This window comes from Gasterosteus aculeatus, chromosome 14, assembly GCF_964276395.1.
Source record: "Gasterosteus aculeatus chromosome 14, fGasAcu3.hap1.1, whole genome shotgun sequence".
NCBI lineage: Eukaryota > Metazoa > Chordata > Actinopteri > Perciformes > Gasterosteidae > Gasterosteus > Gasterosteus aculeatus.
Window position 1 is genome coordinate 3,837,277 of NC_135702.1, and position 27,387 is coordinate 3,864,663.

At 44.9% G+C, this 27,387-nt stretch overlaps 2 protein-coding genes across 3 annotated transcripts in view; both read left to right on the forward strand.

Moving 5' to 3' along the window:
- The window catches only part of lamc3 (laminin, gamma 3), a 71,427-nt gene extending 63,255 nt beyond the window's left edge, over nucleotides 1–8,172 (forward strand). The window contains exons 19-28 of the mRNA XM_040197962.2: nucleotides 635–879; nucleotides 1,840–1,916; nucleotides 2,213–2,347; nucleotides 4,101–4,305; nucleotides 4,804–4,950; nucleotides 5,201–5,303; nucleotides 5,961–6,163; nucleotides 6,293–6,433; nucleotides 6,531–6,630; nucleotides 7,059–8,172. Coding sequence (XP_040053896.2) covers nucleotides 635–879; nucleotides 1,840–1,916; nucleotides 2,213–2,347; nucleotides 4,101–4,305; nucleotides 4,804–4,950; nucleotides 5,201–5,303; nucleotides 5,961–6,163; nucleotides 6,293–6,433; nucleotides 6,531–6,630; nucleotides 7,059–7,321 — 1,619 coding nt within the window. The 3' untranslated portion in view covers nucleotides 7,322–8,172. The remainder of the gene's footprint in view (nucleotides 1–634; nucleotides 880–1,839; nucleotides 1,917–2,212; nucleotides 2,348–4,100; nucleotides 4,306–4,803; nucleotides 4,951–5,200; nucleotides 5,304–5,960; nucleotides 6,164–6,292; nucleotides 6,434–6,530; nucleotides 6,631–7,058) is intronic.
- Nucleotides 8,173–17,931: 9,759 nt separating this feature from the next.
- aif1l (allograft inflammatory factor 1-like) lies at nucleotides 17,932–24,973 on the forward strand. Of its 2 annotated transcripts, XM_040198069.2 has the most exons (6): nucleotides 17,932–18,129; nucleotides 18,318–18,379; nucleotides 19,532–19,598; nucleotides 21,454–21,495; nucleotides 21,709–21,874; nucleotides 23,631–24,973. In XM_040198069.2, the coding sequence occupies exons 1-6, from the start codon at nucleotides 18,111–18,113 to the stop codon at nucleotides 23,716–23,718; spliced, it is 444 nt and encodes a 147-aa protein (XP_040054003.1). In that variant the 5' UTR covers nucleotides 17,932–18,110; the 3' UTR covers nucleotides 23,719–24,973. The 2 variants fall into 2 exon arrangements, with proteins under 2 accessions (XP_040054003.1, XP_040054004.1); XM_040198070.2 differs by lacking the exon at nucleotides 18,318–18,379 and having other exon boundaries at nucleotides 17,988–18,129.
- The last annotated feature ends 2,414 nt before the right edge of the window (nucleotides 24,974–27,387 follow it).

Below are 27,387 nucleotides of genomic sequence, written 5' to 3' on the forward strand. Positions count from 1 at the left end.
CCATTTATGTGACAGCCGATGCATCTCTAATCCCCGGTTTATTATGATCATAGTTGCAATCACAATAATAGTTGTGGTACAGCCCTCCCTCCCGACACCCACATACTTACACACACATACACACCTATAGTTAGCAGCCCTGCCCTTTATGACACTAGGTGGCCCAATAATGATGTAATGAGTAATGTGGGAGCAACAGCCTCTCGGGGGCCAAAGAAATCACACTGGGCCTCACACACTCTTGTTATCGCTCATTTTGTGTGACACAAAGTCAAAGAGACCAGTAAAGTACGCAACACAGCGAGGCAACAAACACCCACACATATTGTACTAATTGCACTCAGCGCTAGATTGCCTAGACAGTCAGTCACACCGGAAAAACTGCTGAATACAAAGTGAGGCTGTGACTAAAGTGGACCTAATTCCCTCTGGTTTGGGGGGGGGGGGGGTTCTGAGTAGAAACAGGTAGACAGAAAGGATGAGTGTGAATTCACAAAGAGCATGAGAAATGTGTCACTGCGTTCTCGGCACAAAGATTTGGAGGAATAATGTTCTTGGTAAAATAATCCGTGGAAGGATTTAACGTGTTTTATTTTTTTTTCTTACTTTTCTTTTGCTTTGTTCTTTCTTTCAGAGGCTCGGGAGGCCTTCATAAAACATTTTTCGCTGCTCGAAGCTTCCCACGGCACACTCTTAGCCCAGCTGCACGGCATTACATCCACGCTGAACTGCAGCATCAGCGTGACGGAGGAAGAGGGGAAGGAGAGGAGGAAGGAGGGAGGGAGCAAGGGCGCGTGTCAAACCTTCACCCAAACCGCGTTCATGGTCACGGCGTCTCAGGAACAGCTCAAGCAGGCAACGCGGGACCTGGACAACATGGTAGGCGAAATAAGAAATGTGAAAGTCATTGCATTTTTGTTGTCCTTATTACCGGATTCGGCAGGTATCTCGTCTTGGTGGAGCTTCTCTGTATCGATCACAAAGTTTCCTCGAGGCAAAACAATATTTCTTATTCACATCTGAACCCTCCGCCCGCCTCCTCCCTTTTCCCGGCAAATGTCTCCCTCTAAAGGAAAATCCAAGGACTGTGTGAAGGACGATAAAATGAACCCTTTCTATTGTAGGGATGCTGCAGTTTTTTTCAGATTGTGGGAGATGAGACAGAGCTTGTTTTCCAGTTAATAACTCTCTTTTTGTGTCTGTTTGTGTTTATGCACATTGTACCTCTGTAGCCCTTATCACTCCGGTAAGACTAAAGCGGCAGCAATTTAATTCCGTATTAATAAGCAGAGCAGCCACCCAAATCAAGAAAAAATGCGTGTTTGTAATTTGTTGATTCGGTTTTCCCATTTTTATTTGCATTTCCTCAAATGAAATGTCACTCGGGGTAGAATTCTGCATTCGACACGTTCCATTTATCAGGGTGAAACTTTAGGGGATTTATTTTGAGGGGGCTTTTTTTTAAACTCTTTTGCATTTAAATACTTAAGTGTTGAGGCTCATTAGATGAGCTTTATTATTTGTAGAATAGAAGCAACCCACAGGCCACCAGGCTTGTAGTTCAGAAAAGCATCTCAAATAAAGCTAAAACTAATTAACTTCTACCCTTCATTATATCTATGTTTATGTTTACTTATCTGGGTTCACATAAAAATAACTGCTTTCAAACAGATTCAAATTTTTCCGAGCAAACAGCACAGCGTCTTCAAAAAAACGCTCAGAAATCCTTAACTATCAGATTATCAAAATACACATGTGAAAAGTGCCACGTCTCTTTAAAGACAGACGTTTCCTTTTGGAGGCCCGCTCAACACGTTCCCTCTCTTCCTCTTTTCCTAGGTCATTCCTTTTGAGGTGCCGTCAGAACCCAACAAATGGAACATTTTGGTCAATGACTCGCGGGCCCTGATGAAAAGGTAAGGACAGATCAATGGAGCAATTACAAGAAAAGGCCACTGAGGTAATCCGTGGAACCTCCCCTCTCTCTGCTGTGGTGTTTCGGCCTGTCAGCGACACTGGGGTCGGGCCGCTGTGAATCGATGCCCCTGGCCGCTCACCGTTTGCGGCATTATCGTGTGGTAGTTACGGAAATCTGGACTGCAGAGGGAAGTCGCTGATGCCGAAATCCATTCAGTCTCCCTCAGGCGGTTGTAATGCTCTGTTTTCCTCATCCTTTCACTTTGTCTTCCCCCTTCCTCCTCATCCTTTTTAGCCACGGAGAGACTGCAGACCACATTGAGGCCGTGGCCAGCAGGGCGGCCAGAGTCTCGCAGCAGACCCTGGGTCTCCTGGCAGATCTCCTGCAGGACAACTCCACGGAGGAGTACACCGGGAACCTTACGGAGCAGTGAGCACGAGCAGAGACAATGTCTCCCGTTCACACATGACGTCCCGTGTTGAAAAATCCAAACAAGCTGCATGACTCGCTTGGGTTATTGTGCTTTTTGGCGGCGTATTTCTAACAAAGTGCACCTATCCTCGCATAACGCCTCGAGGTCCTCGTCTTCACTGCAGCCTTTTTAAAGCACATTGGAGTTTAGGAGTAAGACATTTAGCCACAGGGGGACAGCTTCTCTCCGCCGTAAGCCTATTGCTTTCTGGGATTTGCCGCGCGCTCGCTGCATCTCCTAGCGTGTGATTGCTCCGAGGATTATCCCGAATGCCAGACGGAGGGATGCAAAAAGCCCTCCGGTGGCCGTGATGAGAGCAAGAAGCAAGGAACTCGAAATTGATTACCCTCTTCTAAGAGTAGTCAGCTCAGTTCAGGAGAGTATTGTTAATCTTTGAACCGCTGCTGCATGACAGTGTGTGTGTGTGTGTGTGTGTGTGTGTGTGCGTGTGTGTGTGAATGTGCATTGAGCAGTTTATACACAGATGGACGGCATAAAATTGTATTTCCTACACGTGTTTCCACAGGACCCAACCAGCCACTAACAATAGCCCTGTATGTGGTACACTATTACAGGGCTGCCGTCAGGACCACTATCCCTTTTTAGAAACGTTTGAGCAGTTTGTCAACAACCCACGTCGTCCTTTATATCCAGAAAGCAGAAGGCAGAAATAGTGTGACATTAAACCTCTGCACAAGTGTGTGACTTTGCCGCTGGATAAGTAACTCTGGGGATCAAGTGCTGTTCTGGAATACAGTTTTTGGCTTAATAACGTGTTTTCCACTCTCTGCCACTTAAGACTCCGGCATGTTTGAAAGAGAAATATTCTAATATTTACTCCTCTACATTTATTTCACAGATATTAAGGCTTTAAAATTTTGGGGGGCTAGACATAGACTCAGGGTTTGGAACAAAACTCACCCATGATCAGCTATAACAATGAAATATTAGTAATGCCGTTGATGCATCAGTTGAAACGTTCCTATATTGTGTAAGATGTATTTGTCACAGGGCCCATTTCTCTCCAGAAGGAGCTTTTTTTTCTACTTTTGAATCGAATACTTCTTTCGCTTTTGATGAAGTAGTTTTACATTGTGGTATTTTTACTTTCACGTTCCCAGGAACTTTGCCTTACGGGCTGATTTGAAAGGCTTCATCCTCCACTAGCGAGCTTAAATTAATGATTGTGTACATGAATAATTTTAACTACCCCAGAGAAGAATGTGAGCTCGTTGCTGAATGCGGGATTAGGAGAAGAGAAAGTGTCACGCTGTGATTCCGCGTGTTCCTGCTCTGTTGAGGCAAAACAGATGGGATATTATTGCAGCTGTGGAGGTGATGAAAATGGCACTTTAACATCCAGCGCGCTGTGCCCAACACCTCACGACAATTCATCATGCTTTCTCTGCACAATTTCCGCCGTACCTTTTAATCCTCTTTACTCAGATATAGAAGGCTGCCTTGTCTTTCCCCCACATTCATATTGATTTTCAACACTATGAGGGTTTTTTAATTTGTCTTACCAACGATGTGAAATTGAATGAACTGAATCGTGTGTAAAATATGTTTTGCTCCAATGAGTCATAATGAGAAGCGTAGAATCCCTGTTCATCATTTTAACAGTTATAAATCAAGTGTAATTGGGTCCATCGCGTTACTTACATTGCACCACGATGTCTCCGGCCTTCATTCCCGCGTCTTCCGTCTCAGGATAACACGAATGCGGCGGCAGAGGGCGGACCTGACGTCACGGGTCAATGACGCCGCCGCTGAGCAGCTGGCCCTGGAGGAGGAGGCTGCTGGTTTAAAGCTCGCCCTGGGAAACATCACATCATCCTTACATCAGATGTCTCCGACCGACGCCGGCCCCTCGCCAGAGCCCGACCAGACCCCCCCAACCGACCGTACGACACGGGTCAGTGTGGACAGGACATGCGGTGCATGGATGGGATTATAAGCACCATTATGTTACATTATAGACCCATTTGTGGATCATTTAGTCTCATTAGAGCTGAACATATTGGATAGAAGAACCATTCCGGGACATGTAACTAGGCTAATATACAGGTACAGACACAGTGTCTCATCTTTTGGAGAGTGGGTAGTTCCCTCCATATCATCTTCCCCTTATTTAACAATTGGCAAGCAGAGGGGGACACTGAGAAGGCGCAGCAGAGAGGATCCTTCCAGGATTGGCTGCTCATGGGGGTACGTGTTATTCCAGGGGAGGGTGATTAAACACAGCAGCCTCTCTGGGCAGACAAAACATTGTAAAAGGACACAGAAATAGGCCAATTCGCCCCCTGAAAAGGGATGATTAAAGGCACAGTGTTTTCTAGAAGCCCACAAAGAAAGCAAAATGGGATTTCTTCTTTTGGGGTTGAAGCTTGGTGTATTTGTGCTTCCTGTTTAGTGGGTGGAGGACCTGCTTAAACAAAAAGAAGAGCTGGACCAGCAAATTCAGATGAAAGACAAGCTCATCAGTAAGATCAGAGAGGAGGTGGAGCCTCTGAAACACGCTGCCGGCCAAAAGATGGAGGTGATGGTTGACATTAGTGAGGTGAGTAAATCTAATACGTGACTTTGTGTCTTAATACTTTTAATTCCTCAATGGGATTTTTCAAAAAATACAAGAAAATCTAATTTAGAACTTTTCATCAACCTGTGCTGTGCTTTGTGTTTATTGCTAATTAGCAAACGTTAGCACGCTCGCTAAGGGTGACCCTGAAAGACTAATGTCCCCTCAGCGGGCCTGAGGGTTAGGGGTTAAACTGAGGTTGCGTTTCCTCTCACGTGTCTTTCCTTTCAAGATGCAAGCTGACGCTGAAGGGGCAAAGGTCGCGGCCCTGTCGTCCGTGGTGACGGGGAAAGAGGTGGAGTCTGACGCCATCGCCCTGCACAGGGAACTGCAATGTGAGTCTCTTCTCTTCTGCCTGACTCGTGCCGCTGCGACTTATTCCACTCAAACGGAAATGTCAAAGATCAGAGACTGGAAACAAATACAAGAGCAACAGACTGACATGTTGGAATAACAAATACGCCGTCACTATCGAAACATTTTGACCTAATTGTCATTTATTGAATGCAGCGGCGTCTTTACAGCATCGACTTCATGACGGAAATGCTGACGGTTTACAATCCGTGTAGAGAATCTTAAGGGACCTTTTCTCCTCAGGCCTCGTTTTATTCGTAAAGTGGCACAGAATGAGGATGAATAATGCTGTTACTTAGCCGGTAGGCGATGATCTATTTGAATACACTGTTTTAATAATTCATTTGGAAGCTGAATATGTCTTGAAATCCCTGAATGCTTAATTTCTTTATCAGCTTTTTACCACGAATCAAAGCACAAATATTCCCTCCATTATGAACATTTATGGTCATGCCAGATGAGATATATCTGTGTTTGAGATGTTGCCTGAGCTCTTCTCACTGGGACTCGTGGCTCATTCATTCATGCACCAATCAGGATTCAGGTGTCAATATTGTACAGGAACAAAAATGACACCAACTTAACGACTTAAATAGAAAAATACTTTTTAGACCACGTTTTCTTTCTCCTCCGTTCAGACATGGTGAGGGAGTTCCCCCGTCGGCGGACCCAGACCGAGGCGGCCGTGAAGAAGGGGAGACCCCTGGAGGAAAAGGTTCTAGCAGACGTCAGGAAGAAGGTCTCACAGATAGAGAAGATGCTGAAACCGGCGCTGGAAAACTCCAGCCTCTCCAGCAACGCCACAAAGGAAGCGGAAAGGAGAGCACACGCTGTGGCAAAGGCATGTTTCACATGTTTTCAGGAACTATTTAGGTTTCGGTAGCAACGCGCCAAGGTGCAGGCGCATCAATTTTCGGTTGACCTTTTGTTGTCTGTTGGTTCTATATTTCCTCTCTCTCTCTCTGTGCAGGAATCCAAAGCCATTCTGACCCAGGCCAAGCACACCAGGACTGCGTCTGCTCACCTCGACTCCCACATAGACTCTGCTTTAAAACAGCTGGCTGAGCAGGAGACGCTAGCAGACACACTCAGCTCGCAGATCACCTCAGAGGTATACCTCACACACACACACATATGCATGCATGCGTTGAAACAGCAGGATATTGATCTGCTCTCCTTGTTTCTGAAGTATGTCTTCTCATCTCCAGCCTGAGGCGTCCCTGGCCGGCGTTATGGAGGACATGGAAGCAGCCAAGCTCCAGTTAAAGGCCTATTCCGCTACACTGACCGAGCTAATCAGCAGCATCGGTGAGTCACCCCCTTATGGATCATTTTCACCGCCGCACCTTTTTAGTCTTCCGTATCGTAGATGTCGAATCACCGAAGAGCTCGGCGCTGTTTAAGGCCTCGTTTAACATGGAAATATTTTCCAGATTGGTTTTCCCACGATGGAGGCAGAGTAACTGCCGTTCATGAGGCCCGGGAACAGTTTCTCTCTCTGTATCATGGAGTAAACGTTATTCAGCGGCGCCTTTCAGACATAACATCATCTGACCTGTTCATTAAAACATATTTGTTGAATAACTGCTTACGTTGACCGGATTGAGAGGATAACGACCGAATCGCTGTAATTGGCTCATGATGGCCGATCCACCGCTTGAGCCACTTCCCACGCCTCCATCTGTAGTTTCCTCTTTCTCAAAAAGCTCTCCTCTCCTCTCGCCTGTCCCGACCAGATGGGAACGTGCCGCTGGAGCGCTTCCACCGCCTTCTGGATGAGACGGCGCGGCGCCTGAGCGTGCTGCGCGGCAGCGTCGACAGCCCGGCGCTGGGCTCCAAGATCCAGAGGCTGCAGTCGGCCGCCAAGGAGCAGCACAGCAGGATGTCCTTCATCGAGCAGGACCTGCAGGAGATCAGGGAGGAGAGAGACAGTCTCAGGGACATCGCTTTAAACCTGCCCCAGTCGTGCCCCCGGGCCACGGGGGCAGCGGGAGGCTAGACACTCACTGCAGATGGGTCTCTGGAAGACAGCCGAGCATCACAGAAGTCTGAGGATTTCGTTTCATTTTCTTATATTCTACTTCAAAAAAAGGTCAGTTATCTCCTCCAAATATTTACATCAAGTGCATTTCATTCTACCACGGATTTTGTTAATAAAAAGGTAATTGTCATTTATTATTCTCCTACAGAAAAGTCATATATTTCCTTTAATTCTTTTTTAATTCCAAAAAGTTTTTCCCCGAGATACATTTATTTGACTAAACTCATGGTCTCTCACACACTCCCACGATTCACACCTCATCCTTTGTTTTTATTCCCCTTCATTTCTTTTTCCCCACTCGACAACATCCAAACTTTTAACTTCACCGTGAATAATTAGCCACCGTTGGTTTCCTGTCGAGTTTGAAATAATGCTTGTTTCCTGGTGTGGGGGGTGAAGAGGTGACTGTCACATTCCTTCACCGACCGCTTTAATTAACAATTAGTCCCCTCGGCCTCGGTGGGTTCAGGTCAGGCTTCGTTCGTCTTTGTGGTTACTATCGCGCGGTTAATATTCCTTGTTCCCGGGGTCACGACCTTTGTCCCACTGTCTGGCTTCTGATGGACCAAATGTAAAAGCTTCTTACCTTTGTAGTGTGAATACGACTCATGGAGGGACGGTTTACCAAAGGGATGTAAGATGAACATTTCGCCGTTTTTATTCTTGTTTGAATATTTGATCAGGAATCCGATTTAAGACAAACCAGTTCCACATTTACATCTAGTAATTGTTTTAAGTATGTAAAGCCTTCACATGGAAACCATTTCAAAATAAAGAATGCTTGAAAGACCCACTTTGCATATTAAAAATGTCTCGCTCTTTTTGATGGACACAATAGCAGAACACTGCGTACAAACGGAAATAAAAGAGCGGTTTGTTTACCGTTGTAGGTGAGTTCAAGGAATCCTCAAATGTTCAATGCGAAACAATACATGAAATATTTAAAACAGTCTTGATACTTCAAGAAATGAATGTGGCATAGCTCAGCAGTTTGATTAACATCTATTTGCTCTCGTCTCGTTTGATTTCCTTTTATTACCAAACACTTCATTTGTCTCTTTTGTGATAAAACAGTGCACAGCGTCAACCTTTGTACATTGGATGAGCATGTTTCTCTCCACTTAGCTTCACTTTCAGCCGGCACCTCAAAAGCTCACTAATTAAAATGTTTCATCTTTTTTGTTTAGTCCGTCAAAAACCATGATGATTTTCACCAACAAATACAAGTGGCGAGACACCATGACGGCGTTATTGCTGCGGCACAAGGAAAAGGTTTTTGAACCGTAGACAACTGGAAAGGAAAGTTGGCTAGAAAAGTTCAAGCTAAATTGGTTTACCTCACACATCACACATCTGTTGCTGGCAGTTCTAATTAAAAGAGTTAAAGAGAGACGGAAAAGAAACACAAAACCCACCCAAGAACTTTCCAGAGAGGAGAATGTGTTTGCGTGGATAATTGCACACGTTTAAGGTGTGGGCTGCTGAGCGGTTCAAGAAAACAAATTAGTGCATCAGAGGAAGTCTCACTGCCATCCCGCCTATTCCAACACTTACACTTCTCAGTAGCGCCTGTAACGGGTATCGAACCTTCATCCTTCCCTCCCTGATGAACTCACCTCCATCACGTTGTCCTCGTCTCGGCGCTGAGGATGACGAAATTCTATCAAATCTCAAAAGGTCTTCAAAGACATTAACAGTGTGTTTTGTCAAATGTGAAGAAACGTGTGTTAAAAAACACAAGAAAGCTAAAGAAACAAAGATATCATTGTGTATCCACTGTCAGAGTTTTATTCGCACAAATATCTCTCCCCTGTACTTTTCTTTTCCCACGGAGGCATCCCTGTTCATTAGGAGGGAATCCCCCGCTAAATGAGCTCGCTTTAAACCCCACAAAAACGCGTAAATCCACAAAAGAAGCAGCACAGGAGCCGGATGCCCGACACGGTGAATCCTCAACATCAAAGACAGATGCTGAGGGGCTCCCCGCTGCCCAGATGTGTGTGTGTGTGACCCTTAAACGCGCTTTCCACAGGGAATCAAAGGGCTGCTGCGTCCCTGCGCTGTGAGCACACAGTATTATTGATTAACCCGGCTCATAACAAGAAGAACACCAAACGTCAGCTGAGTCTTGAAGTCCGCAGGCGGATGAAAACCTTTGACGGCAGGTGGATCCGTGCTGCGAACTCACCTCTTCAAGTCACGTAAACAAATGCAAATGAATGCTTTCTTTTTGACAGAAATGTGTTTTAAACCCCGTCTCAGTCATGTTCTGCCCCGCGTGGTTTTCTTCTTTTCAGAGCAAAAATATTACATTTGCCTTCGTTTTACTGCAGAGCGTCTTTGTTCAAACATTCACAGAATCACCAATCGTCCTGATCATCACTCATCCTGATTAGTCCCCTTTAAATGCAACAATTGGAGTGGGTCCGTTAATGATAGCGCGTGAGGAGGGAGTCGGGCCGTGACGGGACTGAAAACCGATCTGCTTCCCGCGTTGCAATGCGTGGAATCATTCCAGTCGAAACTAGAAAGAAAAGGGCTTTGCATGACGAAACAATTGTGACCTCGTTTACGATCACATCTTAAACTCCCCCTCGAGTTCCCCAAGACGATGAACACGCCGGGAGTCCTGTTGGGAAACGGGGAGGCTTTGACCCGAGTGCAAATGGACTATGAAAGCTGGTGTGTGTGTGTGTGTGTGTGTGTGTGTGTGTGTGTGTGTGCGTGTGTGTGGCTTCAAGGCAGATGATCGTGAAATATTAAGATCAAGCAGATGATCTGAGGTTCCAAAATGATGCCACAGGTATGTTTGATGAAACAGAAGCGACACACTGATGTGTATTTTGTTGCGCCGAAATACACACAAAAAACATGTTATTATTATTATTTGGACAAAGAAAATATTTAAAATTACTTTTCCGATTATGAACCACATTTGGAATATAATGTTAACCCGCCATCAGTAATCATTGAAAATAAGAATATGAAACACGGATAAGGAGCAGAGATTGACTGAATGTAATGAAAGTTGAATCTTTCTTTGTTCTTTCTTTGGTGTCACATTTGTCTCAAGTGTTCATATGAATTTGATGGTGACATGTTTTGGTACTATTCTTGGCTCGAGCTCATTTAAACTCTGCTATTAAGGATTCTGAGGTTGGCTGATGTGTTCCGCCCTCTGACACAGACAGGTAGGTGATAAAGCAACGTCCCGTCCTTTCTGCTCTGGCCTGTATTACAGATTCTCTCATTTAGCTCAAATGGAATTTATTTCTAGCCGTGTTGGGTTCCTAAATGTAATGGATATCACGAAAGGAGAATCTCACGCTCAAGCAGTCATGCAGGTATAATTGTACTTGGGAGAGATCCACCTGTGTGGGTAATCTCAGAGGTGGCGCCGCTTTTTTTTTTTGTCCACGGTTCAGCTCGCTGCGCCGGAGCTTGTGTGCTCTGAAAGGCGTTTTAAACGTGCCCCTGAAACACGAGCACCTGCTGGGGAGAGACGAGGCATGGCGGTAGGTTAATTACAGCGTTCGTCTGGCGTGTTTACGCCAGTGAGGGACACGCGTTTAACGGGTCGCCGGCGCCGCGCTGAGGACTGATTGAGATTGACGACGGGAAACAGGTGCGCATCTTTATTTCCCCCTCGCCGCTCTGTGTTGGCTGCTGTTATTCCGCTGTATGTGTTTTTGGGGGGAAATGATGTGTGATCACGGGTAAACGCAGTTGTCAGGTGCTTGTGCTTCGTTTGCATGTGTTTGGGGTCTGAATAAATAATGACAGGGAAAACACGTGGAAAGAAAAAGAAGAGTCATTTATATTCCGAGCTCAGTGAGTTTTTTTTCTTGTTTTGGAAGGATAAGAAAACCATCCCAGGGACAGGTGTGTAATGGGAGATATGATGGAGGAGAATGTAGTTTTAAGTCCCCCGAATATATCAAGCACGCCGTGCAAATTGTTAATAATAGATAACGATACACTGGAAGAAGCCTGAGGGAGTGAAAGCTGAAGCCAAGCTGAAGTTATTTTTCTGCGAGCGAACGTTACCTGGTGTTTATTAGACTGTTGCTCTCAGGAGAACCAGTACGGCCTCAATAGCTCCGCTCGTCAAATAAGGTAAAACCGGTGCGGAGCTGTGAAGGACTGAGCCCGAGAAAAGACACGAGCTGATTCCTGTGTGTTTCACTCAGCTTAGAGTTTTCAAAAGTTCCCCTTTATTTTGTGCCTTGAAAAAAAACTAAATTCTACTGAATTTAAATCTTGTTATTAAGACAAGTGGAGTAGATGTTTATTGTAACGTGACCGTCTCACAAGGTCTACCGCGAACCTCTTGCACCAAACGCGGAGATCGGTTTTCCTTCCATCACGCGGTTCAAATGTACCCGGATGAACTGCTCTGACGTTCCTCTCTCGCTCTCCAGCTGCTCCAACAAAGGAAACAGGCCCAACAGGTGAAATAAAAAAGGACAAAGAATGTAATACCCACTTCAAACGCCTCTTTCCCCTTAATCCCTACGTGCACTCAACCTTCGCGCAGCATCCCGCCGACGCGGACCGACGTCGCCCACTCGGTTTCGCGGGACGCTGCCGTGGCAGGGGGATCATTCACGTGTCTGTCCTTCTCCACGGACACCAGGGCCTTATGAGACAGAGTCTTCTGTCCAATCAACTGCTCAACAAAGGCTCCATCCAGGGCTCCTTTGCCCACAGAGCCAACGCGTCTGAAGACGATGCTCAGCCCCCTGATTTAAGATCGTGTCCCTCTCTGACAAACAGCCGATGGTTTTTTTTTCCCATCGGGTTTTAGATTCCAGCTGTGAAAAAAAAAAAGAAGCTCCGTAGAGAAGATAACTTTCCCGATAATCTGCACGGATGGCAACACAATGAGAAAGTAAAGGCACGCCGGTTGCTATGGTGATGTTAAGTAGTCCCATTCAGCCTCCTAACTGACATTGTGGGGAACAAAATTCCTCTCTTATGAAAAAAGATGCGCGCTCATAGGAGGTGTGTGATGGAACACTCCAGCTGCCCCTCGCAGAGTATCGCCCGGCGGTGCTTCTGAGGTGACGTTGCAGGCCGGTGATTCTTTGAAGGAAACCTTCCCACTGGCTGAGATTCAGGTGACGCCGGTTGCTGGCAGATTGTATCAGCCGGCGCTTAGCAATTTAATTATGCCAACGTTGGCTCCATGACGTGTCTGACTGCCTTTTTTTTTTTTTTTTTTTTTTACGTCTGCAGGTTAATCCTTCCAAGAAGACAATCGTAGAATTGGCTTAATTAAATATGCACTTTTTATGGCCCAATGAAACAAATGAAACGTCCTCGCTGGTGGGTGATCCGTGCAGAAGATGTGAAGCGTAAATAAAGAGTCCTGAGAATAATAGATGGTTATTTACTGTTAACACAAGTGTGACTGGCTGCTTACGAGCTGTCTGAAGTCAGCGTTTTTAAATTGGAATAGTTTGTAACTGCACTTTAACCCCACAAAGTAAAGCCGTTGGTTGACGTTGCGCCTCGGAGGAGCCACGGCGGTCGGAACGTTGCTTTTTGGGGAAGGGCTAATTGCGTTTGAAGATATTGGGTTAAGTCTACCTGGAGGACAGTCGGCAGATGTTCTGGAGGACCTCGCTGCAGGCCCCTCAATGAATCATTTTTCTTTCCTTTGTGGGATTATAAATAGGCTGCTCAAGCTGAAGATCCCATTCTGTCTCTTTATGACTGTGCACGTTGTGGCACAATAAAAATCTTCAAAACAATTGCAATGTAAAAAAGCCTTTTAGCCCCCTGCCCCCACCCCTCCCCCCACCCCCACTATTGACTATTTTCTTCAAATAAAAAGAGTGGCATTTGACAGACATTGTGTATTTTCTCCTACATGTTTTGAATTTATATAAACTCGCATGGTCAACCTGGCTTTTGCACTATATTGTAGATGACGCCTGCACACATTAACAAACAAACAGCGCGTAACGAAGGTCGCGCGTAGGACGGCTGCTTTATTCTGAGCGATTCTTTATTCTTAAAGTGCCGTAGTTCACAGGGAGCCGAACCGGTCCATCCTAAACGTGATGCTCGCCCCGCCCCGGACTGTGCACGCGAGCAGATAAAACGAGTCCTCCGGGGCAGAGATGGAGACGTAATAGGATGATGTTGATGTGAGGCAGAAAGTAAAAAGATGATGTATTCTTTAATAAAGGGGTTGTGATGGCTGCTCTGCTGTTATATCATAATTGAGGTGTCAGTGGCATAGTGATGTTTAGCGGCCATAACGTACACCTTTAGACTTGCATGTTAGCATGCTAACAGTCAGAAATTAGAAAGTATTGGAAAAATAAATTGTGGAAAATAATCTCACTTTTCAAAAGAGGAAAACGCGATTTAGATTAGCGGAATATGCTGTAAACCGATTACATGATCCAACCAAAGATAAACGTAATGAATGAGGTAACCCTGCTAATCAGTGTGAGGAAGTGCATCGGTCATCGTTTAGAAGTTAATTACCGTCTAATAACACGGTGAGGACTGTTTATCAATTTCCTACATTGTTTACTGATAATGAACGATTTAATTAAAATGGTAAAGTTAATTAACAATTAACAATGACGTGATGAATACGAAAATTCTACATAATCAGTGTTTTATAAGATCGATTTCACACTTAATGCTTTAGTTGTGAGGGACAAACATGTGACCAGGTGAAGCCCGGACGCATCTTTTAAGCAGACAGCTTGAGGAATATCCAAACGGGTTTTTGGTCCTCTTTTCAGTCTCATATTCTGGGAGACTTGATGTGGATTTCCAGATGTGATTCGGGAGAGAAAAGGATGAGCGTGGCTCTGGTGTGGATCACTGCTGCCCTCAGGTGGTCTGATTCTTAAATACTTTCTACCTGTGGGTCAGAGACCGTTTACGTACGTCGCATTGAACCCTCCCCCACGCTCCCTCCTCATCGCCTCAACTGGATTCCTTCCCCTCACTTTTTCTGGATCCTGATGAAACCTTTTCTGATCCCAGCACTTCATCTCCTTCACTTTGAAAAGAAGTTAGACGCCCTCCAAGGAAGCAATTACCCTGTAACCTTTGAGCTAATTCACTAACGATCTCCCTTTTCATGCTTCCGCATTGACTTTTCCCTCCGTGCAGGTTTTACAGGTCGGCCCAGTTCCTTCTTCCCACATCGCCCCTCGGTCAGATCAAGAGTCTGATTGTCCTCAACCTGCGTGACATCAGTGATGTTCCACCTCCCGCCCAACACAATTATCCTATTAATAGGATAGAGGTGCTGGGCCTGAAGCCCCCCCGCCTGTGTCGTCTGCAGATGTTCCTCCGCCCCCTCCGTAAACGCCGGACCACCAGATGTTCATTGTTGACCGGAGGATCTCCAGCGACTCTTGAAGAAGAACATTAAGGAGCGTGTGAAACTCACAAGTTGTTAATGTTTAAATGCTAAGACCCCCAAACAACAATTAGTTACCCCTCCCGAGCATTCATACCTCATGTCCTGCTTTGGCTCCCACACATCCAAAGTACATCCAAACATCTGCCTTACTCAGTCTTACGCTGTACTCAAAACGTGATTAATATTTGTATGCAGCGTGAAACTGGGAGAAGACTGCAAAGTCTAATTGGACGGCTTTTCAAAAAGCGTTCCGTTAAATGTTGAAGTGCATTCATTTAAGACTTACCAGTACAATTTTGACATTATTCTTGTAAGTAGGTTGGACAAAGCTTCGGGGCTGATCGAGTCTATCGTCTTGTTTTCTACATAAAAATTTCAGAGCGTCAACAAAGTTGAAGACAATCGGAAATCACTTGTTATAAATAAAGTGTTTTGCAGTCAGTTGATTTTAGTAGCAGAAAGTGTTCTGCCACGTTGGTGATTTATCTAAAGCCGTCTGCCCTGTGATCTAGTTTCATGGTTAATATGAAGCAAACTCGTCTCAGAGGAAGGAAGACCAGTTGAGCTTTTCATGTCAGAATGATGAGTGTAAATTGTTTTTTATGTGGGATAAAGTCAAATCTATTGTGGTACACTGAATAAATCGGCTTTCTGAACATATCTTGTTTTTGCACCCACAGTAAAGTATTTTCAAATGGCTCCTTTTGACTTGTTGTTGACAATGTGCGGTTTTTTGATAGTTTTGACATGTACTTCACACACACACACACAGCTAACATTGGCCTAATCGAAACTGCCATTAAATCTAATTATTTATTGGACAGTAAATAAATCCCCATCAGGTGTATGAATACATGTTCTCTCTAACACTATAGGATCAGTCATTTACCTCAGAGATCTGAGGCCAGTAGACTTTTATTTAAATATGTTTTAAATATGCATAAAATAAACTACACATCCAGTGTGGAAAACATCTCATCTGATAAGAACATGTTTTACAAATGATTATTTGTTAATCTCCACTGCAACTGTAGTATTGAAATTTATAGTCATATTTCCCAAATTTAAACCCCACCACCCCCCCCCCCCCCCCCCCCCCCAAAAAATAGTTGGTGAACTGCAGAAGATCCGACAAAAGATTGGAGTTCTTTACAATAAATGACCACCATGGGGTGACAAACTACCTCTAAATGAGTCCATATATCACGATACACTAACGTATTGCAATTGTATAATACATTTTATTGAAATTTTACATTCAGTCCTAAAGAAAAGGTAAAAAAAAGTTGGTGTAATATCACCATTTTGCTTTACGCTTTGTGAGTGGACTATTTAAATTGGAAAGGAACTGATTCTATGATGAATATAAATTAGATGGGCTCATGATCTCTGCTCACAATCTCACAAAACATTTTCCACATTGTGTGGAGAAAACATACTGACCACTTTTAAACTTCTGTATACATTAAAGGACAGATGATTAATGATGCAGTTTAAAGAGTTTTGGGTGTCTTGTCTGCATCACAGGCTTGTATACACCTTGAAATGGCTTGTTCAATATTATTTGGTGGAGAGGCCGGTTGATTTGAAGGGCGCTGTGAATCCTCCCAAAATGCTTTGGAAAAGTCCTCAAGTAAACAATATGAATCCAAACCAAACTGCTTTGCTGCAGAGCCAAGGGAGTCTTTATGAGGCTAAAATGAAAACACGTTCACAAGTATAAAGCCTCATCTGTCCCAAATATAAGACAAAGAAATCCTTTTGGACCAAGAGAATGTAAATTATCTGCATGCAGTAAGCTGATGAATGTCTTTTTTGTTGCCTGATAGGGCTTCAAATCACAGTGTTTACAGGACATTTACTGCGTGGGAAAAATATTTTAAGAAGGGATTGAAGCTCTTTGTTGGGGCATGAATATGAGATATATGGCTGTCGTACTTTATTTGCTTTGAAAACGATTTATACATTTAAACGTATGCTCCTTTTAAATCTGTTTACTTTATCCGGTTTGCAGAATAGGGCCTGCCCGACGAGATTTGTGGATCCTTATTCTGCCGTTTTTTTATAGCTTTCCACGACGAGCACTCAAAACCGCCCATGATATCAGCTCATAACAGGGTTTATTTATTGGTTTATTTGATGCGGGACAGTGCTTATTAATAAAACATTGCTGTAAATGTGCCACAGTTGGCCAAAGGGCTATTTTTCATCTGTCGTCCCAAGTGGCAGATGTTACAGGTTTCAATATAAACAGTCTGAAAAGAAACTGTGGGGGGGATTGGATCCAAACCCCGCCGACCAGGATGGTGTAAATACAGAAAGTTAGCTCGTAATTATGATAACGTAAAAGTATTAATATACTATTACTATTAAAGATGTGAGGTATTTCAAATGAACTATTTTACTTATTTTGTCAGAACAGCTGGAGTTAAATCGGTGTGTTATAATCTCTGCTTCCAAACCTGATCCTGTGTTTTATGTTGCATCTTTAATCCTTTCTGTTTCTGAGTAAATGTCGTGTGTCGTCCTCTTTGTTTACCTTTGTCCGTCTCCACGCTTCCACAGGTAACTCCGTGTCTGTCGTCACACTGCTGGGAATTGTGGGTAATTCCCTTGTGCAAAGCCTGCGGCGAATGCGGATTTTTACGGAAAGCGTTCATAAAAGGGTTTAAATTGTCTCGTGGGTTTTGATTGGGCCGTTGTCAGAATGACGCCGCCAACACGCGCGGTTCTCTCCTCCTCCACGAGGTGGTAGACGCGAGTTACAGGCGACCCAATTGTTCTCCCAGAGGATCATCCACAATGAACCAATAACAAAATACGACCCATACTCACACCGGAAGCTTGATACTTTCGCTTTCAAAATAAGAGCTTGAACACTCTTAATCTTAAAAAAACCATTTAGTTTTATTCAAAGAGGCCTCAAATCCAAATTAAATGTAACTGCTAACATATTTTATATATGTGTTTTCTATGTATACATATAAACAGTAAATATTCGTATATGTTTGAAATGAATTACTGCAATATTTACTTCATAAAAATCTCAAACTGTTAATTTACTTCTCTATACCAGTTGACCTTCCTTCCACAGTTCCCTCATACTTCTTCAACCCAAATTGGATTGTATATTTAAACCGGATTTGTGTAACAGTGAGTCGACGGTTTATTTTGAAAGGATTCACCGGATGCTCCCCCCTCTGGCTGCGTCCGGCTTGACGGTACTTATTGACCCGCTGAGCCTCGTCCCTCTCGGACTAGTATCGCCCCGGCGGACAGTTGCGGTGGTCTTCTGCCTCGGAGATTTAATTCATTCTCAGGACTCGTAACGCGCAGATAAACTCCGGGATGCCTTCAAATGTACAAGGTGAGAAACAAATGCTTTGTCTCCTTGTTTATCTCTCTCATGTGCAGCGAGCTAGACAGACGGTAGAGCATCAGCAGGCCGCCCCCCATCCTCCCACCTCCTCCCCCCCTCCTGTCCAAGCTAAACCTACATCGGTGTGTGAACCGCCTCGCTGCTCTAAAAACGTGATGTTCTGCTCCGTTCTGCAGGGGGGAAAGCCTTCGGACTGTTAAAGGAGCAGCAAAGGTCCAAATTGGAAGAAATAAACAAGGTACGAATGTTCTCCTCGTCGGCGTGTCTCACGGCACCTCGGGGGAATTCGAATTGAACGGTCGCGCGCACACACACGCACGCACGCACGCACACTTGACTTGTTCTTTTAATTGTGCGGGCAACGCTGCAGTGGCGGGGCGTGTGTGTGTATCCGTCCCGGTGAATAATGCACCCCTTGAACGCATCACGCGTGTAACGGAGTTTATGCATTTTATTGATTTTTTTTTTGCGCCCCCTGCGTTCGTGCGGCACTTGTTGAACGGCCGCATGCTGTCACACGAGGATTCTCCCCCTGACCCGGTCGAACTGGTCGCTGCTGCCCCCCCCACCCCCTGGTAAAGACGTTACACACGTAATGTTGCGTTGAGGGCCCGTGCGTTCGGATGAGCTCTTTGTCTGCTCTGAAGTAACGTTCGCTCCTCAGATTAACGTATAATCTCTGTTTCCCCCCTTTTTTACTCACCAGCTCTCCTCGCCCATCACGTTACGTCTGTTAAACCCCACCTTTGAAAAAATACCAGTTGTACTTTACTATTTAGTTTGATATTTAATACATATACATATTTAAGACCGTCTCTGTGTCTAAGCTGTGTCTAAGACACCTGCTGGACCTAAAATATAAAATACAGCCGGAGCTTCGGTCGGAGGAGACACTCTGTGTTTGACCTCTGCATTCTTTGTGATAACACACTAAGGATACACTGTGAGAGGACATTCCTCTGTGTGTGTGTGTGTGGGGGGGGGGGGGGGGGGTCAGTGGCTGAGTCAGGCGTCGCTGATAAACATCCAGATGTGTCGTTCATCCTCCTCGACCTTTCGTTTCCAGCTCGGCAGAGGTCGACGCATAGGACAACCTGTCTCTTTGTGTTGCCCCCCCCCCCCCCCCCCCAAGAGCTGTCTCCCACACGACAGATTGCGTCATCATAATTTCATTAGAAAAGCTCCCTTCAGGCTCTCATCTTGCACCCTTGGGGGGTGTTCCACTTAATGAACACAGACACGTTTAGTTTTTTTCCTTCGATCCGATCGATGTGCTTTGTGCTCTAATTTTGCGTTCTGATCTTTTAAGGAGTTTCAGTCCAAATTGGGGTTTTTTCCACAATTACATTCAGTGTGTTCACCCCCCCCCCCCCTCTTCCTCCTTCTTCAGGAATACCTGGAAGACCAGAAATACAGGGATGAAGAGGACCTGCCCCAAAAACTGGAGGGGCTCAAAAGTAAGCGACTGCAGCCCTTCCCTCGGTAGTTTCGGTGTCGGGTCGTCCCTGTGAGGGTGTGTTCCTCTTATCTGGCTTTTGTCTCTGCCTCCATATCTCTTTGTTAGCGGTCTGCGCACACACACACACACACATGCAGTGTTTTCTGTCTCTCCACGTGGGAAAGAGCTGCCGAGATATTCCAAAGAGATAGCGAGGCCGGGTCCTCGGAGGGCTCTGCAGGAATGCAAACGCTTGTTGTTTCAATGTTCAGAACTCCGCTGGGTAAAACTCCCCGGGAAGAGAGCAAGATCACTGCGACCGGGAGCCCGACTTGCAGGGAGCCAGCTGTGGCTGCATGTAGAGCATTCTGTCCTCTTGACTCTCCAGACGGGGCAACGTGAGGCTGTCCCTCGGCGCAGAGCGCATGAGAAACCTGCTCCGGTGTCCTACTTCCAATCCCTGCATGCTGCAGGAAATGGAGCATTAATATACAAACAGAAAGGGGAGCCGGCAGCCGGAGGCTGAGCGCATTGCTGCTTATTCTCCTTTCCACCGTTCTCCTTTGGTTTCCATGGTGACCCAGAGGTCAGTATCTAAACTGGGGGACCCAAAGTTTGGGGGATCCATGGGGGATCCATCCGCCAACCCAAATCTCATCGATGCCCGATTTCATCCCTCAAATGTATGCATGTATTGAACACTTGACTTATTTTAAATGATCCAAGTATTTCATTAGTTTTAAGAAGTTCAAAATTTGTATTACTAAATGCTTTAAAAGTTAGCGTTGGGATAGAGCGCTGGTTTAGAGTTTGTGTTACACATGACAAACGCAGCCAAATAAAAACAGTTGGAAGAGGAGAACCCCCCCCCCCTCTGAAGACAGCTGCATCAAATAATAAGACAATATGATCAAACTTCACGGCATCAAATGACAATACTTTTGGTCCCAGCCGCTGAAGGAATGCGGGTCGGAAGGACTGAACACGCTTCTGTTCGACGGAGCCATTTTCTGTGGCTGCAGACGATCAACAGGCGGAAAGTTGCCCCCTCAAGAACTGGTGTGTGTGTGTGTGTGTGTGTGTGTGTGTGTGTGTGTGTGTGTGTGTGGTTGTGCGGAGGCCCCTCTCAGAGTTGACTAACAGGGTCTGCATTGTCCTGTTCCCCTTGGGTTCACACGGTTAACAGAGTGCCCTCTCTCTCTCCCCACGCGCGCACACACACACACACACACACACACACACACACACACACACACACACACAGAGCTTCCAGTGTCGGACAGAATGTGACAGTGAAACTTGGAGAAGTGGTAAAATGTCAGCCATTGTTGTTTTGTTTTTCAGAGCGTGCAGCCACTTGTGTTGCGTTTTTAACAATGAGCTTTTACACACGAGGGCTGTTTTTATTAATCCTCCCCGCCGAGTTCAGTCAGAAATCCCTCCACTTTGTCATAGTGCGCACACACACACACTGATGCAGGATAAGAACATGGCAGAGTGCGCTCAAAAATCACTCTAAGCTTTTTGTGCAGCTGGAACTTGACGTGACGAAGCAGTGGACGCGTGTGGAGTCACGATGCAAGAACAGATTTTGTTTGCCACCGTTCTGTTGAGCTTGAAGCTTGAACTTCCTCTCGCTTGAACCCGCCTCGGACTTCCAACGCCCCATTCGGCTGCCGTCTCCCCCGAGACGCTCAAGACAAGCGGGACGCGCCTGTCTCTCCCGTCAGCTGTCCTGTCCCCCATTTGGTCAGCTCGGCTGCCTGCAGGCGGCTCACCCGGGCGGCGGGTTGTTTTCTCCGTCCCCCCTGAGATGCTGCGCGTGTGCGCCCGTTACTAACGCCACCCCCTTTGTGTGTGTCTCTGTCCTGCAGATAAATACTCGGAGTTTGACCTGAACGACCAAGGAGAGATCGGTGAGTTGACAGACGCGCCGTCGGCGGCGACAACGAACACTTTGTGCGAGCGCGGCGTTCGTTTTGGTGCCAGAAATATCTTGACTTTTTAGTCCGTGAAGCTGCAAACACTCCAGCGCCCACATTTCCCATGATGATGATGATAAACGTCATCAGCGATGATTTAAAAAAAAGTCTTCTAGCACCCTGATTGTCCTCCGCCCCGTCTCTCAGATATGATGGGTCTGAAGCGCATGATGGAGAAGCTGGGGGTTCCCAAGACCCACTTGGAGTTGAAAAAGATGATCGTGGAGGTGACCGGAGGCGGCAGCAGCAACACGATCGACTACAGGGACTTTGTGAAGATGATGCTGGGCAAGCGCTCGGCCGTGCTCAAACTGTGAGTAACCCTGTGTGTGTGTGTGTGTGTGCGTTTGCGCGTGTGTGTGTGTGTGTGTGTGTTTGCTGCGTCGGCCTTCTGTCTCGTCCTTCAGAAAAGGAGGTTCCGTCACGTCTAACGCTGACGTCTCCACCCACGTGCTGCATTAGTCGTTATCTCCATGGCGACAAACCCCCTTTTACGTAAGCCTATCCATGGTCGGCCCATCCTTATCCTGAGCTGGGCTCATGTGCTTAGGTAACTGATTATAGGCTGATTAACCGCAGACGGGTCACGCGGGACCGTTAGAAACACCCGACCAGTGAAAATTCTTTTACAATAGATCTTCTCCTTTCGAAATGGGTTTTATTTTTGGTCCCTGGGGGACAAGGTGACTCGCGTGCTGCTGCCTCGGAGCCCGTCAGTGAAGCCGTGTGAGCCTGCAGGTCACACCGCATGTCGGCTCTGCAGGACTCGACTGGCTGGAACCTTTTCAGCAGACTAGTCCTCAAACCGCAGAGCAGAGGAAATGCACAACTTTTCCTCCTTTTGCCCCAAAAGTGTATCTCCATAATCGGCTATTTATAAATACCGTGTGTGTGTGTGTGTGTGTGTGTGTGTGTGTGTGTGTGTGTGTGTGTGTGTGTGTGTGTGTGTGTGTGTGTGTGTGTGTGTGTGTGTGTGTGTGTGTGTGTGTGTGTGTGTGTGTGTGTGTGTGTGTGTGTGTGTGTGTGTGTGTGTGTGTGTGTGTGTGTGTGTGTGTGTGTGTGTGTGTGTCACATGGTGTAGGCTACCTCCATAGAGCACCTTACTGTTTCTACTTCTACTCCCCAATCTGATGACTGCAAAGGTCCACAACGCCTCCCTTGTGTTCTGCTGTTTTTGTCGGGAGGAGAGGGGTGGGGGGGGGTCCTTGAGGGTACAATGAGCTCTGGAACAGTGTTATTCAACGCCTTTGGCACCACAACAATTGATTTTGTAACGGAGGAAAATTCCTAAAGGTCACACGCTGCAAGTGGAGCCCAGTCTGGGAATTTCTTTGGATGAGGTCACACACGGACACACGGTTTTTAAACTCCCGATGAACCTTACGTTTAATATTTTGTACTAGTGGTTTGTTAAACTCTTTAACAAACATAAAGGATTTAATATGCATGTACGCAGTGACGGCAGTAAGGCAGCGTGTAGCTCATCTGTTAACAATCCTGATAAGAGACAACACGAACCCGACGCGAATAATCTATTTACAGAAACGGGACCTTCTGACTGTTGCGCTGGGGATTGAATCCTCAGTAGGCGACTGATGAGGTGTGATCTCGAGGCGCCGAGTGGCGCTTTTTCGTTGTCGGGATCATTGCTCCTTATGAGCTTAGTGGAGCTTTGCAGTTATCCAAAAAAAAGGAAGTTAAAGGCGGGCGTTCTGTGCTGCGAATAGCTCACTCTGCGGTGTCCAGTCCGAACCACTATTCCCCTCACTTCCCTTTTAGTGGTTTCCTCTCACTTTCTTTATGGCTCGCTCAAGGTCAAAACTACGTCTCCGTGTCCCTGCATCGGCCCTTTTTTATTTCATAATCGTCAATTTTAATCTTTTCAAGCTGAAGTTCTAATTTCTCATTGACAATGAATTAATCAAAGTGCAACAGCGTAAAAAAGGGCTTCGGGAAATCTCTTTTTCTGCTTAATTAAGGACCAAAAAAGGAGAAATAATGCTGATGTTTTTTCCCCAGCAATCCAGCCGATTAAATGCACATTATTTAATTTCTCTCTCCACACGCAGAGTTTTGGTCTTTGAGGACAAAGCCAATGGCGCCACCTGCAAACCAGACGGGCCCCCCCCGAAGCGGGACATCTCCAGCCTGCCTTAACGGACGGACACCTGCCGCGGAGGGACCGGCGGCGCGAAGTCGACTCGTTCGCTCAACATGCGTGTTGTGTACGTGTGGGACCAGTTGTTCGAGGATGTTGTGTCGTCGTGTGTGTGTGTGTGTGTGTGTGTGTGTGTGTGGTGTGCGCAAGCTGTTGTGTCATTTGAAAGTCCCACTAAGCGACTGATTGGGAATATTAACATTCATCCTTTTTTTTCCCTTTTTTTTTAATTGAGATGTAGCATTAGCAGTTGTACTTGTACCGGTTATTTCATGGATGCTTTTAAGGGAAGACTCCAGGCTGCAGAAGTGTGCTTTTCCTCCCGTGTTTTACCACAACGCAGTGAGAGAAGAACGCTTTCGGGGAAGAAAAAGCGGCACCACATTTTTTTGCACTGTCCCCAGTTGTCTCGTAATCTGAACAGATGACCGACCGGGTTTCCTTTTTTTGGGTCGTGGGGCTGGAACGCTGATCTGGAATCAGTACCTCGGTAGCCGCGGTCACTCGGCGATCTCATCATATTTTTGTAGACGACTGTAGCGCGACGCGTTGTCAACGTTCCTCTTGTCAGTGACCATGTCGACCGTTTTGTGGATCTGCGAGGTTAAGCACACGCTCGTGCTGGAGGGAGTGTGATTTACAGCCGCGCACACGTGTAACAAATGTACATAATAAACTTCACACAGTACAATCATATTCTTTCCAAGTGCCTCGACATGCAGATGCTGTGGAGCTTAAACCCACCGCTCGAGCGAGGAGGGAGTGCACATACGTGTTCAGTTCCAGCAGTCCTCTTAGTTTACTAATCCCAGGAAGAAATGGATGGAAATGATGTTATTTGGTGATGTAGTTTGGATTCTATTGGTATAGTGTTTCCACGGCATTTTGAGTGAGTGAGGTGGTCTTTTCTTTTCCTTTTTTTGTTAACATTATTTAAGCAATATTTTTGTTAGATTACCTTATTTCATACACGTGTTTATCATTTTTTGTCATTTCTCTCTCCCCCCCCCCCCCCCCCCCCCCCCCTTTTGTTGAACCGCGTTCATTGTCCTGTGAATTCTGTTATTTGTGCCTCAGTGTTGCTGTAACTCACGCTACTTACTGTGAATTTGCTACTTGTAGTGTTTTTAATCCACATAACGTATTTTTAAACTATTACTTGTCTTCAGTCTGATGGGTGTATTACATCTTTTAATGTTGTTGAGATGCACATTGTTTGCAGACACCAAAGGAATTAAAATTATTCTTACACTGGCCTGATCAGTTCTGAATTATTCATTGCTCTAATCTCTTTCAAACTCTTATTTTTTTTTTAAATACGTGAAGGTTTTTAAAGGTAGACTGTTGTAGTTTTAATGTAATAACATTAGTATTTGTTGCCCCTCCTCATTTATAATGGCTTTGACTCTACGGTCAAACATTGGCTGTCAATCAAGTCCGGGGAGTTTTTGTTGAGGAATCGATTTGTCGTAAAAGATCACAACGCGTGTTTGGCTGTCGGTGCTGATCAATTTAATCGCTGTGATCATCCCAGTTGAGTAAATCTCATTCTCACTGCTGCCGTGTAACATAACAGTGTATACAGGCTTAGTGGAATAAATTATGGTTGGACTGTTTGGTTCTATTGAAAAGAAAAATGCTAGTGATGATGACTGTCAACTTTTGATGTGTTTCTTTTGCGTTGTAGCATCTCAAATGTAAGTTGAAAGTTGTTTCATGGCCACAAACGGGTTTCTTTAGGAGCAGTTTTGTCTGCTTCAGGACACACAAAATTCATTCTTGTCACATACTCAATTGTTTTAATTGACCTTGATTTGACGAGTCAAGTATTGTAGACGTGGATCATTCTGTATCGATGGTGATTAATGGTGTGAACTGACGTTGAATTAAGGAATTCCTGCAGTGATGTAAGGACCGGTCCTCTCTCGAAGATTTACTGCCCCCTGCTGGTCGACCTATGGAAGACACGAGTGAGATGTTTGGTTGGTGATACACTGATCATGATTAAAGCCTGCTCCATTACGATCGTTATCAATACTCAACATAAAAGTACACGCATACAGTATTTATATGCATCCAAGCAAATGGTTAAGTATTAAGATATCGCACTGTATTACAGGTGATAACACTACAAGCTGATTCCACCTGATTGGTGATGCCACCGTCACATGATAGATTTGTATTGTCTCAAATGTGTGTGTGTGTATATATATATATATATATATATATATATATATATATATATAAAATATAGTTTGTTGATTTGGCTTCTCTCATTGTACTCATTTTTGTTATGAAGTGTTAGTGAAGTGGTTGTGTCTTTTTTCTGTATAATTTGCCACAATGTCTTGAAGGATTACCCACATGAACACCTTTGGACACTTTCAATAGTATTGCCTGTGTTTGCTTGTGCACTTCATTTTTTTTTATTTTGTATTGTTTACCTTATTTTATAGCCTTTAATATTCTATTGTTAATTTATTTGTACATTATTTGTTCCATGTATGCTCCACCCGCCGTGACAATTTCCTTGTATGTCCAACATACCTGGCAAATAAATGTTTCGGATTCTGATGAACTGAAACGCCACATTTGACTTGGACCTTCTTCTTTAACCTAAATGTATAACGAATAAATAAACCTGTGAGACTGACAAACTACCACAAGGTGTCGCCACTGAGCAAACTTTGGGTGATTGGGTCTGTAGGTTTCTGATTAGTGCTCTGAAACACATTTAGATACTTGGTGGCCTTCACTTCTCACTTCTCAAATCCTCCCCTGAAAGATAAAAAACAGGAATGCTAACCACAATTGGCTGCATGCGATTTACCACATTGATGTTTATGGGGTATATTGTGACATAAAATAATGGGTGCACAGAATGAAAAAAGCGTTTAATCTAATCTGCATTTTAAAAAATCTCAAAACCTAAATAGAGATCCCAGCACACACACATTCCTAGCAGACTTCTCTGAGGAGTCACGGTAACTATTTACTAGGCCATTCTTTTGATAATCACTGAGAGAGGGAAACCTGTATTTATTTAGCCTTTGCGTTTGTTTGAAAAAGAAAAATAAGATATTTTAAATGATTTGGGATATACTTTCAAGGGCAATACTGATTAGTGCTTCACTGTGCTTCTGGATGCTCTGATGGTGTTTACTCATGCATCACTGTCACTAAGCATTTATTCACATCCTGACAAACTCATTGTTATTCTCAACGCGTCTCATTCTCAGCCTTCCAGGTCATGAAATACAGTATAAGTGGCCTCAAAGAGGCATCGATGAGACTACACAGCAATGTCTGAAAATCAAGCCCAACTAACACTGAACAAAAACAGCAGTGAGAAGTTATTTGGTTTCAGTTTTTAATTTTGATTTAATGAATGTAATAACTAGAACAGATAAATAGTAGCCAGGTGGAGACAGAAACACGAGTTACACGTAATACTGTTACATTATTATTAAATTAAATGTTGGACGGGACCTGTCTAGGCCTGTAACTACCTATTTTAGCTATTATCTCATTTTATATCTTCTGGCTGAGACGAAGGCCGTGTATATCAGTCAGAACAACACATAAAAATGTTTGTCTACGGCTGAGTCGATCCATAGTGAGCTTTTGCTATTTCTGTAAATAATTAATGTTACATTTTGATGCATGTT

Excerpts from the sequence above, each read along its gene's own strand:
- aif1l (XM_040198069.2), top strand. Across the intron at positions 21,496-21,708 it reads GAACGACCAAGGAGAGATCG|ATATGATGGGTCTGAAGCGC; the intron begins GTGAGTTGACAG and ends CCCGTCTCTCAG. Across the intron at positions 21,875-23,630 it reads CGCTCGGCCGTGCTCAAACT|AGTTTTGGTCTTTGAGGACA; the intron begins GTGAGTAACCCT and ends CTCCACACGCAG.